The sequence below is a fragment of the Ambystoma mexicanum genome, chromosome 7p (genome assembly GCF_040938575.1).
Source record: "Ambystoma mexicanum isolate Mex_15411 chromosome 7p, UKY_AmexF1_1, whole genome shotgun sequence".
Lineage (NCBI taxonomy): Eukaryota > Metazoa > Chordata > Amphibia > Caudata > Ambystomatidae > Ambystoma > Ambystoma mexicanum.
Window position 1 is genome coordinate 69,505,406 of NC_090939.1, and position 14,431 is coordinate 69,519,836.

General features: G+C 47.8%; 1 protein-coding gene across 3 annotated transcripts in view; it reads left to right on the forward strand.

Annotated features, from left to right (window-relative positions):
- The window catches only part of CFAP44 (cilia and flagella associated protein 44), a 1,393,686-nt gene that overhangs the window by 929,576 nt on the left and 449,679 nt on the right, over positions 1-14,431 (forward strand). For all 3 annotated transcript variants that reach the window (XM_069635797.1, XM_069635796.1, XM_069635798.1), the window contains one exon: positions 10,842-11,121. In XM_069635797.1, coding sequence (XP_069491898.1) covers positions 10,842-11,121 — 280 coding nt within the window. The remainder of the gene's footprint in view (positions 1-10,841; positions 11,122-14,431) is intronic.

Here is a 14,431-nt window from a genome sequence, read left to right on the forward strand (position 1 = left end):
CGAACAGTTTTTCCATACTGAGCTGAAAAGCTTGAAAATCATGGAGGACCGGATCATCTTGATTTACTAGAGGGATCGACCAGTCTGCCGCATTGCCACTAAGGTACGAAAGCACGAAAGCTACTTTAGCTTGATCAGTTGGAAAGGCTGCTGGCCGGCATAAGAAATGCAACCGGCACTGATTGATAAATACTGCAAACCTCTTTGGGTCACCAGAAAATCGTTTGGGCGGAGCCAGAGGTACATTCCCAGGTAGGTTGATCTGCACTGGATTCATAGAGGATGTAGAAGGAAGATTTCCCCCAGATGCGGGTAACGGGGTCTGTCCGGCTTGTGACTGTAGCAATTGTCTAGCGAGATCATCTGTTCGCTCCTTGGAAATAATCAGTTCGCTTCTTAGAGCGTTCGTTTCCTGACGGGCTGCATGCACTTCTGCCCTTAGTTCCCCAAGTAACTGGGCTAGCTGGTCGGTATCCGAGGTTTCCATAGCGCCTGGACGGGAGTTTTGTGGTAGGCTTTGCGTTCTGTAACGCTCACCTGATTCCCGTAGAGGCGCTGGTCTTGACTGGGCGTATACCGTATCTTCAAAGGTGATGTGTAACACACGGCTGGCTCTTTGGGCTGGACCTCTGTGCACTGTATGTCTGACTTGAAGGGTAAGATGTCTGCAGATAGAAAATATGGGATTAAGGAACTGGGTTATTGAATGTCTCTCTCTTCTTCCCTTTCTCTTCTCCTGTAGAACCCCAAAGGTTAACGCTCTCACCTTAGGTAAGTGAACGCCGTGCTCTCCATCTGCCTCGGGGCAGGGTGCTGTAACCAGTTTCTTCACTGGATAAGGGGAGCAGGCCTCTTGACTTCAGAGGACTGCTGTCCGTCGTTTACTGCACGAACGGTAAGTTTCGAGTAATTCTAATGTCTTTAAAGTCTTTAGTAATGATGTTTCTTGTTTTGCAGGGTTCCGGCGATGGCGGATGACGGGCTGAAGTGAGTTGAAGATGGAGCCCGTGTGATGAATAGAAGCGCCTGGAAGCACGTAAGTAAGCGCTTGTTGCCTGCTTCACGATGCGCTCTAACTGTCTTTTTATTTTGCAGGTACAAGTTCGGAGCGGCTGCAGGGTGCCGGAATACCCACTGGGTTAGATGTGGAAAGGAGTAATGGCACGTGAGTATTAAAGTTCCCCAATGTCTTTAAACGCACCTTATTTTGTCTTTCAGATGCGGGATGCAGCGCCGAAGGCCTCCGGAGCGTGCAAAGAGTTGTTAAGCTTTTGTCTTTCAGATGCCGGAATGCAGTGTGAAGACCTCCGGAGCGCACGAAGAGTAGGTAAGCCTTTGTCTTACAGATGCCGGAATGCAGCGCGAGGCGTTGGTGACAGCCGATGGACCAGGTAAGTGAAGAGCTGTCACTGAAGACCGTAATGCTAACCTGTTCTTTCTTGTCTTTATAGGTGTTGCTGAAGACTGGATTCAGGATGGTAAGCCTTTTTCCTTAGGCCCAGGATCAGATGCAGAAGACACGATGAGCGTTCTGCTGCAGAGGATGCAGAATAACGCAAACCAAGATTCATCCATCGGGTGTGGTTTAAATAGCCTCCTGTAGTGCTTAGGTGTCTCCTTCCACAGCCACGCCTAGGTAAGAAAAGAGTTCCTGCTTTCCAGAAGAGTTCCAGTGTTCTGAGTCTAGGGAGTGGCTCCTGCCCCACCCAACAGGAAAAGTAGTTCCAAACAGAAGAGGATCAGAGGCTCAACTGGCAGGCAAGTAAGCAGCATGGTCTGCTGCAGGTAAGTCCACCCAAGCATTATGAGCCCGGCGCTTCCAGCGCTGGGACTGGGCATATTTATGAGCCTGGTGCCACTGGCGCCAGGACTGGGTCCAAAAGGTCCCAATTGGGACTGGTTGGCACTCGGAAACTGGGTTATGGATCTGCTTCCAAGGGAGGTGGGAAAACCCTGACCTTTTGGAAGCAGAGATCATGACAGTTCCATATCTTGGATCTTCTTTCAGGAGTGATGCTGGCCCACCAGACCCCCTTGATATGCCTGATCAATAGTTCATAAAATATAAAACTACCAAACTGGCAAACCCAAGGGGAAAGGGGAATGGAGGAGAAAATAACAACTGCAGATCTTCACTTTTTCTTAAGACACGACACTGGTTCCCAGAATGTTAGACTCAGGAAATGATTACTCTTTGGAACTGGATTGAGGAAGGGCCATCAGTAATGTGCCTCTGTGAAATCTAAGCACAAAAATACACAGATTAATTACACTCTGTTCTGTATGTTGGCTTCTGCTATTTTAAATATTAAAAACTATTATCATATACCTACTACCTATGCTTGATAGCTGATAGGCATGAATAGCTTTTTCTTTTGTATTATTTAGATGATCTTCTGATAACTTATAATAATTTACAATGACTGTCAATATTTTATATTCTTGAAACACTTTGAAATTCTTTGAATATAAGTTGCAGATGGTTTGAAACTGACTTGCTTGAAGAATTAATGTTCTATATAGTTCTTAAGTCATTGACAAATGAAACGCTTCTGAATATTTTAACGTGCACATGTAACTAGATGTCAAAACTGTACTGTAATTTTCTGATGTTCCAGGGTTCAGTTAGATGGATTGATGCACAGTAAATGAAAAGTTCATCAGAATTGAGGAACGCGACGACGTGCGCGCAATCAGAACGGAGTAGAATATGATGACACAACGCCAAAAACAACTGCACTATGACACGAACTGAACTCACTGCAACACATAATACTTAACCGCACTCTAAAACGGTCATTAAACTTACTGCAACACGTAATACACTTGTCCGCTCCACCAAGTAATGTATTCACTAGGAATTGCCGGGACTCAACTCGTTGCCAATAGAAACGTTACTAGAAAACACTAGCACGTCAAACCAGGAAGTAAACATTAAAATGAAGCGTGCTTAGCATAATTAGAATATGCAACCGAATTCCTGACTGGAACTGACCAACAGTGAAAGCAAATATAACGAGACGTGTTATATTAGATACTTCACAATACTCCTAGAAAATAACACGCGTACAATAAGGAGAGTAATACTGAACCAATATTTCACAAGTAATGCGCTAACTAACTTGCATTATAATTTTACACCTAAATATAATTTCCCGCACACGCAACGGCGAAAGGAGAAAATAAACGCACGACAGTGTTTTCTTTCAAAAAATATGCGCGCTGTTGTATTCAAGTAATTGTTCATAAAAATTCATTGCCGACAAGTACAGTTCTTAATAATTAAAATTAAACTTCTTCTTGAGTAAAATCGAAGATATGAACATTTCACTTTCAGAAAACTTAGCTTGCTTCATCTGTACGTAGATCTTGAAGTTGAAACACTGACTTCTTCTAACACGAACTTCTGTAGAATCAAAACTCACTGGATATTCTTCTTCAAAAAGGAATTTTAATACTGCTTATACTAAATATTATCAGAGCTAAATAAATTGCAACCTTCCTCTAAAGAAACTGGAATGAAAGGCAGTTTAGAATGTTGGTAACTGTTCCAAACTACCTCACAATTATTTTCCACCAATCATTGGTGTTGAACTGAACCTCCATCTTGGTTTGGGGAATTTGGTACTTCCTGTATATAGTTAACATTAAGGAAACTTATTACAATATTGACATATGTAAAACACTGAACCCAAACTCAACATCACTCAACCAAAACTCTTACTAATAATGTGATAATGAAGTTTTAAAAATAAATGTTTACTTAATTCTTTTTAATGCAGATTTTCTATAGTAATTTCTCCTTGAATATTTAGAAATATGCCATGGAATCCTGACACCAAGTGAAAACAAAGAATTCAAAGAAATTAAGAATATAGCAAAGACTTATTAAGATTTAAAGAAGATTACTTTGCAAATAAATAGAAGCCTATCAGCAATCAAGCATAGGCTACAGGTATTAAGGACATGGGTGGTAAATCATATATATATAGTTGTAGTTAGAAAATAGAACAGAGTAATATTAATCTGTGTATCCTTGTGTTTAGATTTTCACAGACACTGATGAATCATCCATCAATCCGGTTCCAGAGAGCTTGCCTTCTTGACTTGCTACCTTGAGAGCCAGTGAAGATCTGCGTTTATTTTCTCCATTGCCCTTTCCCCTTGGGTTTGCCAGCTTGGTAGTTATTTCTACTAAGAAATTATTGGGCAGGCATACTTAAGGGGTCTGGTGGGCCAGCATCGCTCTTGCAGGAAGATTCAAGACTGGACCTGACACCCTTGCAGGCTGTTCTGTCCTCCTGGGATTCCTCCTACAGGGTGGGTGGCGTCCGCTGTAACTGAGACACGTTCCTGGTGATAGTTTTGGGTCCTCGCGAGGCCGTGGCTAACCTGTGTACTCGATGGGTGATGGTCCAGGGGAAAGACTCATATGGGAGGGCCATCTTCCTCCGTGGCGTTCAGTTCTTTACTAGCGCTGTGTCTCCTACTTGGAGGTGGTTTGGTGTAGCTCTTCTTGCGTGGTCTTCCCTTGCATTGTGCTCCTGTCTTTTTTGTTCCATTTGCTCCAGGTCCACTTGTGGTGGGGGGGCAAGAGTGGTGAAGGGGGAGTCCTGCTTGGATGGGTACCGCAAACATCAGGGCTGCGGGGCTGGTCTGGGTGGCTGAGTGAGGAGTTTGCCGATCGGCTTGGAGGAACCGGTATAGTTTGGGTAGCCCTGGTCATCTTTTGTCTTTGGCGATGCTCACGCATTTATTGATAGACGCCATAAATCCTTATGCGTTGCTGTTGGCCTGGGGCTGGTAGGGTGTAATATGGTGGATACCCATGTCGTCGATGAAGCATTTGAACTTGCTTGTGAACGGAGGACCGTTGTCACTCTTTATCGACGATGGTATGCCGTGAATCACAAACATCATCTCTAACACTGTTGTGACAGATGCGGCGTCAGTGGAGTTGACTGGTTCGACTTCCGGGTATCTTTTGTATTCGTCTGCTGCTACCAGCAGGTAGGGCTCATTGGGGATTGTGCACAAGTCAATGCTCACTGCTTCCCAGCAGCGCTCACTTCTCGGGGGACAGGCCATGAGCTCTGGTGGTCCTGGCCTGTGGTGGCTAGGCACGCTGTACAGGTTTCGACAAGACCTATGACCTTCTGCTGTATTTGCGGCATCCATACTCGAGACTTGAGGAAAGCCTGTGTTTTGACGATGCCCTGGTGCTGTTCGTGCACGAGCTGGAGTACTCTCTCGTGAAGGCTGGTGGGCATTACGATGCAGTGACCTTTGAGGATCAGGCCTTCCATGGACATAGACAGCTCATGTCGTATCCCAAACAGGGCCTGCATCATCTCCTGAGCCTGGGGCGTCCGGTGTGCGACAGCGGTGAGCAACGTTTTCCACTCACCAGTGAGTATCGCTTCCTTGGTCATTTGGAGGAAGGGGTCTCTGTCGGTTTCTTTCGCAATTTCGTCCCGCTTCATTGCCTTTGGTTTGGCACAGGCGATGATCTGGTACACATGTTCCTCTACCTCTTTGGCTGCTTCACGTTCCGTGGCCGTGGCTGGTCGGGGTGCCATGATAAGAAGTCGGCAGGGTTGTCAGCCCTGGCTTGGTATTGCACCTCAAGGTTGAATTGCTGTAGCTGGAGCTTCCAACGTTCGATTCTGGCAGGGGGGTTTGGCACTGATCCTTTGAATATTGGGACCATGGGCTTGTGGTCCGTTAGTACTTTCACGGGGTGTCCCAGGATGTATACTTGGAAGTGTCTGCACCCCCATATGATGTGAAGGGCCTCTTTCTCTATGTGAGAGTAGTTTCTTTCCGCAGGAGTGAGAGCTCAGCTGGCAAATGCGATCAGGACAACGGTCCCGTCTCGGCCAGTCTAGGTGAGGACTGCTACGAGGCCAATGGGACTGGCGCCCATGAGTAGCTCTGTCTTTTGTGACGTGTCGAAGAACGCCATGGTGGCGTTGCTGGATAGTGAGTCCTTGGTCTTCTGGCATGCGGTCTCCTGGATTGCTCCCCACTTCCACATCATCTTTGCTTTCGTGAGCTCTCGCAGGGGGGTGGCAATGGTGGCTAGGTCGGGGATGAACCACCCGCAGTATGTTGCCATACTTAAGAAGCTGCAGGCTTCAGTTGCGTTGATGGGGGCTGAGCATTTTTGATGTCTCCTACATTTCCAGGGTCGGGGGATACTCCTTTTTCGTTAAAGCGTATCTGAAGAAGCTCAGAATAGATTTTCTGAACTCACATTTTTCTTCGTGAAGCGTCAGCCCCGACTCTTCGAGTCTCGGTCGAGTGGCTGTTGTGTTCCTTTTCGGTTTTACCATATACTAAGATGTCATCGTTGACATTTGTGACCCCCTGGGAGGTATTGAAGTACTTTCCGTATTTCATGTTGGAATACCTCTGCTGCAGAAGAAATTCAAAAATTGAGCCGGCGGTGTCTTCTCAGCCCCAGATGTGACGAGAAGGTTGTGATATACCTTGAGTCTTTTGCCAGACGGATTTGGTGGTACCCTGACCTTAAGTCCAATTTGCTGAAGACAGTGGCACCTGTTAGGTCCACAATCAGTTTGTCCACCGTTGGTGTTGTCTTTCCCGCTCTATTGGCAGGTGCATATCAATGCATATCCGCACTGCTTGGGCCTGCTTGGGTTTCCCGTCACGACCATAGGGACACCCAGGGTGTGGGGCCAGTGGTCTTCTCGCTTGTTCAGAGGTTCTCGAGTTTGTTCAGCTCGGACTCCACTGCTGCCATCATGTGGAAGGGGACCTTTCGGTGTTGGACTGCCCTTGGTTCTACCGTGGGGTCGATGTGGAGCTTCACTGTCCTCCCTTTTAGGCATCCAATGCTTTGGAATAGCTTCTTAGTTTGGCTAGTAGGTGGTTGATTTATCTGCAGTGAATGGCAAAGGTGACTAGTATTAATTCTAGCTTTTCCGCAGTTGGGCAGCTGAGTTATGTCCCAATCCCTTCATCGACTACATAGATGCGGGTCCTGCAGCTCTTCTCGTTGTGTGTGAGTGGTTTTGAAATACCCCACGACTGGGAGTGGCTTTTTGCATGCGTACGTGAATTCTTGCACAGGTTTTCACTGCAGGAATGGTCTGGGGTCCAGTTTGTCAAATCTGGTAGTCGTCATAGCATTCACTGTGGTGCCAGTGTCGATCATCATGGTCACTGGGATGTCTCTGACGGTGACGGTGCAGCTGCGGTGTGATCTGTCCTTGTTGGGATTCCTGCTGTGGGCAGGCTTGAGCGCTGAGATCATGTGGGCTTTTTCACGTCTTGAGCTACGGTACCGGCTCCTGCGGTTTGGGGACTGTTCTGTGCCTGACTGGTCGTCATCGCTGCTGCTGCTATCCGTGCCTTCTCCTTCGAACGCCCGGGACCATCCTCTTTGAGTATCACAGGTTCAGTCGGGCTGTCTCCGCTGGCGGCAGTCGAGTTGCTTTGGGCGGAATGTCTGTTGCGTTCCTGGGCTTTGTGTCACTTCTCCAGTCCTGGGATCTCCTCTGGGGTGAGTGTTCCTGGTTCTCTCGGAGTTCAGGCACACCAACGCATAGTGGTTGACCTTTCCACACTTGTAGCACATCGTGCTGTATGCTGGGTATAGTTCCTCTTTGTGCTGCTGGTCACTGCACCACAGGCACTCTATGGGCTTGTTTGCTGACTGACCTTGTTGGGGTTTGTTCTGCCGCAGAGCATTGATGGTGGTCATGCTGTTGCGTGGTGTTTCTGTGTCTAGTGGCTGGTGACTAATCATTTGTTCTATTTCCACCTCATGCTCATCTGTCCTCTCTCGTTGTCGCCCCATCGTCAGGATGGTGTCGAGCGGGAGATTTGACTCGGATAGGATGGATCTCTGCAGCTTTTTCGGATGAGAGGCCATATATGACCTGCTCTCTGACTGCAAATTCGTCATCCGGGAAGTCGCAGCCGATGGCCATCTCACGCAGCCGACCATGGAAGTCGTTGATGCTTTCCTGTGGGTGTTGTCTGGCTTGGCTCATTTTGAACCGCTCGAAGTCGGCGCATATCTGGGGCTTGAATTTCCTCGTGAGGACAGCCTTCGCCATCTCATAGTCATCTTCTGTTCTTTGATTTGGGAGTTTGTTGAAGAGTCTCAGCGCCATGGTGCCCAGATTGAGCACGAGGAACGTCCTTTTCTTCTCGTCAGCCGTGATGTCACACGCCTTTAGGCTCAACTCGAATTGTTGGACCCATAGCTCCCAGCGTAGCCCTGCGCAGGGATCATAGGGCTCAAACGGCTTCATGAAGGTGCCCTGCGTGGTATCTAATCATGTGGTGGTGTCTGGGCTCTGGTACTGTTGTCTGTATGGCGACGATGTCGGGTCTTCTGCCATGGTTTGATGCAAGTGTCAGGGTGTGTGGCACTCGGGGAGGTGCATGTGCAGCCTGGGTGTGCCTGGGGCTGCTCCTGGCTGCTCCTGGCAGGATTCAGCTGTGTGGTCCATGTGCTGGGCAGCGTGCTCCTTTGGATGTCCTTGTCTGGTGTGTGTTGGGTCCGGCCACTGGTGTGGTGCAGGCTGGTTGTGTCACTGTCGGTGGCTACTGGCTTGCTGGCTGCCAGGGCACAAGGTTCAGTGCACTGACAGTGTTAGTGCCTGTATGCCGGTAAATAGCTGACTTCAGGTGTGCCAGTACCTGGTGGCAGCCTGCTTGTGATGATCTGCGGGCCACGTGTGTTTTCTGCAGCTTTGGGTGGCCTGTGGGCTTGATGCAATACTTTCTGACGTGTGCAGGTCTTTAAAAATGAGGGATACGTTGATCGCGGGCATGTGGCGCCTTTATTCACTTACTTGTGGATCCGGCGTGTGTGCCGTGACTTGTGCACCGTGTTGGGGGAAGGGCGCGACTCCACGGTGAGTCTGCAGGCCCTGGGGTGCAGAGGAGTCAGGTCGTGCACCGGAGCATTGCCAGATCTCGTGGAGGCCGCAGCGGGTGGGCTACGGTATCCCATCCTCTCGACAGTGTGATAAGGGCCGTGGGGGCAGGCAGGGCCTTGTAAGCGGGACGCGCGGTGCTTGCGCACAATGAGGGACAATTGACACAATTGCTCTGGTGTCAGAGTGGAGACTGCCTTGGTGGGTTTTCTCGCTCCCCTTCATTTCTTTAGCCCTTGTGGTCGTCAGGTGTCACGTGAACATCACAGCGGCCAGTTTGTTACACCAACAGTCGCCAGCCACCTCACCAGTCTTATCCTGCTGCGGGCCGCCGGGAAGGCACAGTCTCCTTCACCCACCCAGCGGGCCGGTGCGGCTTCCAGCATGACCCCAGGGGTATCACGGTGGGATGATGACAGTGTTTCCCACAGCAATGGGGCTCCAGGGGTGCAGTCCAGAGCCTCACAATATATTATGGCTCTGTCATAGTCACGCAGCAGCCCAGGCCGGATCTGCAGTTGCCACCCCTCTAGGCCTCTGCTCCAACAGTTGTAGCTGCTTCCCAGGTGTGGCTATGCTAGCAGGGTCTTGACGAGCGATACACCGGTTTCTCCCGTCTTTAACAGAACATTTTACTGGGTGACATTACACAGATGCAGCAGGATATTGTCCGGATGTATGCAGGTGTGCCAGGAGCTCAATTCAGAGCAGCCATCTTGGTGCAGCTCTCCAGTGCCCCCTCCATGACCATGACCATGACCATAACAGACTTAAGCTCCAGTTACAGATTGCCCCCATGCTCTCTATCCTTTCTAAACAAAGTATACACAGGCATGACCATAACAGATTTTAATCTTCATTTACAGCCCTCTCAATGCACTCTATCCTTTATGAATAAAGTATACACATGTATGAGCATTTTAGACGTCAGATTCAGTTACAGACAACCCCCCATGCTCTCTTTTCCTATACATATTGATATTGATTCAATAATATAAGGCAATGCTGGGCAAAAGAGGTACAAGATTTTTGTGTTTGACAAAAAAGATTGAAAAAAATGTACAGTCGCAGCAACTATGTTTCCAGCATAAGCGGTCTAGCACAAACATATTTACTTTAGCTACTGTAGTATGAAAGTATACTTGTAATGCTGAACTAGGTTTGGCAGAATTATCCTTGGGCAATGAGTCGTAACGTATAGTGTGGTTTCATTGCAAGTTTCATAGACCACTAGACTGTGCTTTCTGACATCTGCGGTAACATCACATTTGTCAGTCCTACAGAAACAATTCTGCCTCTGGTTTAGTTACTTGTGAATTCATTGTGGCATTAGTACTGCTCTGGCACTATTTCAAGATGGTGGAAATCAGTAGGTATGTTCAATTGCAAAAGGATCCATAAATTACACCTGCCTGTACTTGTAAATTCCTTAGGCCTGTATTGACCTACTCACCTATGCTCCTGCTACAGCAGCTCTCTCTGCAGTGACACTGCTTCAAATGGAATAGTATTGGGGGCACAAGTTAAAGGGATGAGTTTCTGGCAGCATTACAGGATGTCACTGGCATGTGATAAGGGCAATTAGCCATAGCTGAGCTGAAGTTGTAGATTTTGATTCTTCCGAGGGGCACAGATGCAAGATGGTGGAAGCTAGCAGGATTACAAAACTTGATGCATTACTACAGGTAATGGTAAGTTAGGTTTCTAGATTTTCTTGTCTTTAAATGTATTCAATATTGGAGCTTATCTTAGATGTTGGCTTGCATCTATTTAATGATACTGATACAATTGATACAGCATTGTAATGGACAACATTTAAAATACCGTTGAACTGATTAGTTATAAGTGATTGGAGTCCAGGGAAAGTGTATAAGTGGCTTTACTTTCACTTCTCAAAGATCCACCAACCTTTTGTTTCATTTTCAGTAACAACCAGCAACTGCTGTTCTGTGGGATGGAGAATGGATCTGTGCGTGTGTATCCCCTGGAGGCCAGTGACCCTCTCCTGTCTTCCATGCACGGATACTGGAGCCTCGGTATCCATGACAACCAGTACGGACACATCCAGGCCATCTGCTCCACCTACGATAACCAGTTCCTGGTGACCTGCGGGGCTGACGGCAACATCTTCAGCTTCAGCATCATGTCCCATGAGCAGATCGAGAAGGACATGAAAGAAAAGCGGGCTAAGGTGCCCTCTCCAAGGGTAAGTTCCTGAACATTGACATCCTTCTCTGTCTACTGCAGTTTGATGTGTGTGCGCTGCGGAAACTTTTGACCTTTGTGATGATCACCCACAGGTTCTAGTAGAATGTCCACAATCCATGAAATAGTACAACATAATAGTATAGTTCAATTTATTCCAACAATATTTTAGAGTGTTCACATGATTGTAGATCTACCCCTTTAATAAGGGTTTCTGAAACTTCTAGGCGGGTCTCCACAGGGAGTGGGGGTGGCAGTGGGGGTAGGAGGGAGGGTGTCAGCAGAAGGATGTAAAGTGTTCACCTGATGGAATATACCAGTGGGCTCTAAGCTGTAATAGAGGTTGGTGGGATGTGCAACGATTGCATTTGGATATCTAAATCATATTGGGGCTTACCCCCAATAACTCTGGTAATAATGATCTCCGGTTTGAGACCAGGATTTGTGACACCATTGCTTTTTTCCTGATGCACGTTGCCCCACTTTTCATACCACATGAGCATGCTCTCCACGACAGCCATGCATGGACAAACATACTGAGACTGTAAACCATTTATCCATTTCTGCATCTTTCAATGTTTACTCTGGGGAGTCCATGACTAGATGCAAAGAAACATTTATTGCAGGTCACACACAATTAAAACACACTTGGTCATGCCTGGATAGCCAGAGGTGCTGCTAACTATTCACACTACGCATATCTCTCGCGTCCTTCCCTGCAGCTCTCTGGCCGGCCTCTCTTGGCCCTCTTCCTGCTCCTAGCTGCAAGGCAAAAAACCTCGGGGTCATCTTCGACTCCACACTCTCCTTCTCTCCTCACATATCTGACGTCTCTAAGAAGTCACACTACCAGCTACACCTCCTCAGAGGTATCCTTACTTTCCTCTCCTTCCCCCAGAAGCTCACTGTCTCTAGAGCCCTGGTTCACTCGAAGCTGGACTACTGTAACAGCCTCTATCTAAATCTGCCTGCCTCTACTCTCCGTCCTTTGCAACTCATCCAGAACAGGACTGTGAGACTTGTCCTTGGCCTCAAGCCCAGGGACCGTATCTCTCCAGGACTGAAATCACTACACTGGCTCCCAGTGACTGCGAGGATCAAGTTCAAAACCCTCTGCATTGTCCACAAGGCCTTCTGGGGCCTTGGGCCAAAATACCTTCAACTCTCTCTTCCTAAATATCTTCCTTCTCGAGCTCTTCGCTCATCCGCCTCCAACTCCCTCAGGGTCAGCCGCTTCTCCAAACAATGAGTTGGTGGCAGATCTCTCTCCGCTGCAGGGGCCTCCCTCTGGAACAGCCTTCCTGCCTCCCTGAAACTTGAGGAGAACCATCTCCGGTTCCGGAAGCACCTCAAAACCTTCCTCTTCGCCTCCGCTTTCTCTCCCCCTCTCCCCTGCTAAAGTTACTGAAACTGCACTGAATCTGCAACTGGGCCACTCGCCGTTCTCGGTCCTTGGCCCAGCCACTCTCCCCTGCACTGCCTCCCTGGCACCCCCTGCACTACGGGACTGTGTCTGTATCCCACAGCCCCCCCTTCCCAGCACTTATCTGCACTTACTCGCACTGCCACTAGTTGGCCCTTGGTATTTCCTGTATGCTATTGACCCTGTAATGCACTTCCCCTCTCCCTTTCCCCCTTGCACTTCTCCCTTTCCCCTCTACCCTTGCACTTGCGCGATCTGAATGACACCTAGCCTAGTAGGATCGTTGTCTGTCTCCCTTTGTTTCCCCCCTTGCCTCGTTGCGCCTTGAAACACCTGTGTATAGGTGCGTTACAAATGCCATATATCATATCTAGTGATATGTGGTCATTCATGACCACGCTAGATGTGACCAAAAAGGCCCGAATTGGAGATCCAGAAATGTAGGTGTAGTTTATAAAACCCCAAATGCTCACTGAGAACCACCTCTAAGCACTGTGTAATAAGTAAGGAGAGGCATCAAGCCACTGAGTCAGGATCTGACTGCTTAAAGGGTTTGTTGTCATATAGTGTTAGTTAGGGATTATTTTCTAATGAATTGACTGCCAGGTACACACACAGCGCATCCTCTGTAGAACTACAAATGATATGATACTTTATTTATATATCGCCTATACACAGTGTGTTTCCAAGCGCTTCAAGGCAAGGGAGGGAACAAGGGAAAACACAATGACATTCTTACAGGCCATGAACAGTAAGGATGTGAAATTAACTATTGTATTAGGCCTGATGCTATTTCAGATAGTGCAAGAGCTAAGACATAGATAAGGAAGGGAGGGGGAGAGTGGGAAGGAAATGGAAACAGACAGGTGACTACCGTACTAGGCCTGACAACATTTCTGGTAGAGCTGGAGAGCGGGGTCAAGTAAGGGTAGGGGGAGCAGACAGACGAGATTGCTATCATACTAGGTCCAGGGACAATTCTGATAGAGTAAGTGCATAGAAGAAAGTAAGGGGAGGAGGGGAGGAGATAGGAAAAGGGAGAAAGAGAGAGGAGTAGAGAACAGAGTAAGCAGTCAAAAAGAGTGGAGAAGCAAGAGGGGAGAGCAAATACAATTGCAGAAATAAGTAGTAACACATAATGTTGCAAGCCTGGATACAAGATGAAGATGGGAACAGCATGATTCAGGGCCACCATGAGTACAAGATGCAAAGGAAGTCCAGCATGAGAGTTGAGAAAGGGTGACGCACCGTGAATCAGTGAAGTCCGTCGAAGTCAAATCCAGGCATTGGCCACAAGACGGTGATGGTGAAACCAGAATGCATCAGGTCAGACTCCTGCAGAAGTAGGCTGGAGGTGGGGGGGGGAGCAGGGTAGGAGAATCAAGCAAATGAACAAACAATTGAGGGAAAAAAAGCTTCCTCTCGAGATAAAAACAATAGAATGACCACAGTTATCTCACTGCAGGGTGATCACGTCCTCCCACACTGCAGGATAACAAGAATCCCCCCCTAACACAGATTGGTCACAACCCCCATACGCTAAGTGTCACAAGCTGGTGCAGGTTCTGTGACAGAAATCCACAGTCATAATTCTGAGTTTCTTCACTTGCTGTTCTGCTGGTAAACAAAGAATCAGCACAACTCCAACCTCAGGCAAGGTTTTCATCCGCACCATACATATAATATCTATGCAACTGTTTAAGTGACTTATCTAGGCATGCTTTACAGGCACTGCTGAGCACCAGTTGCTTGTCTTGTGTAGATCACTTACCGTCTTGAATCATGCAAGGTAACTGATCATCACGAAGAGTCATTCTTCAATGGCGTGCTTTCGTTGACACTGTACAGTCAACGGCTTCCTGCACTAACATGCGCCTGGAGTCCGAAT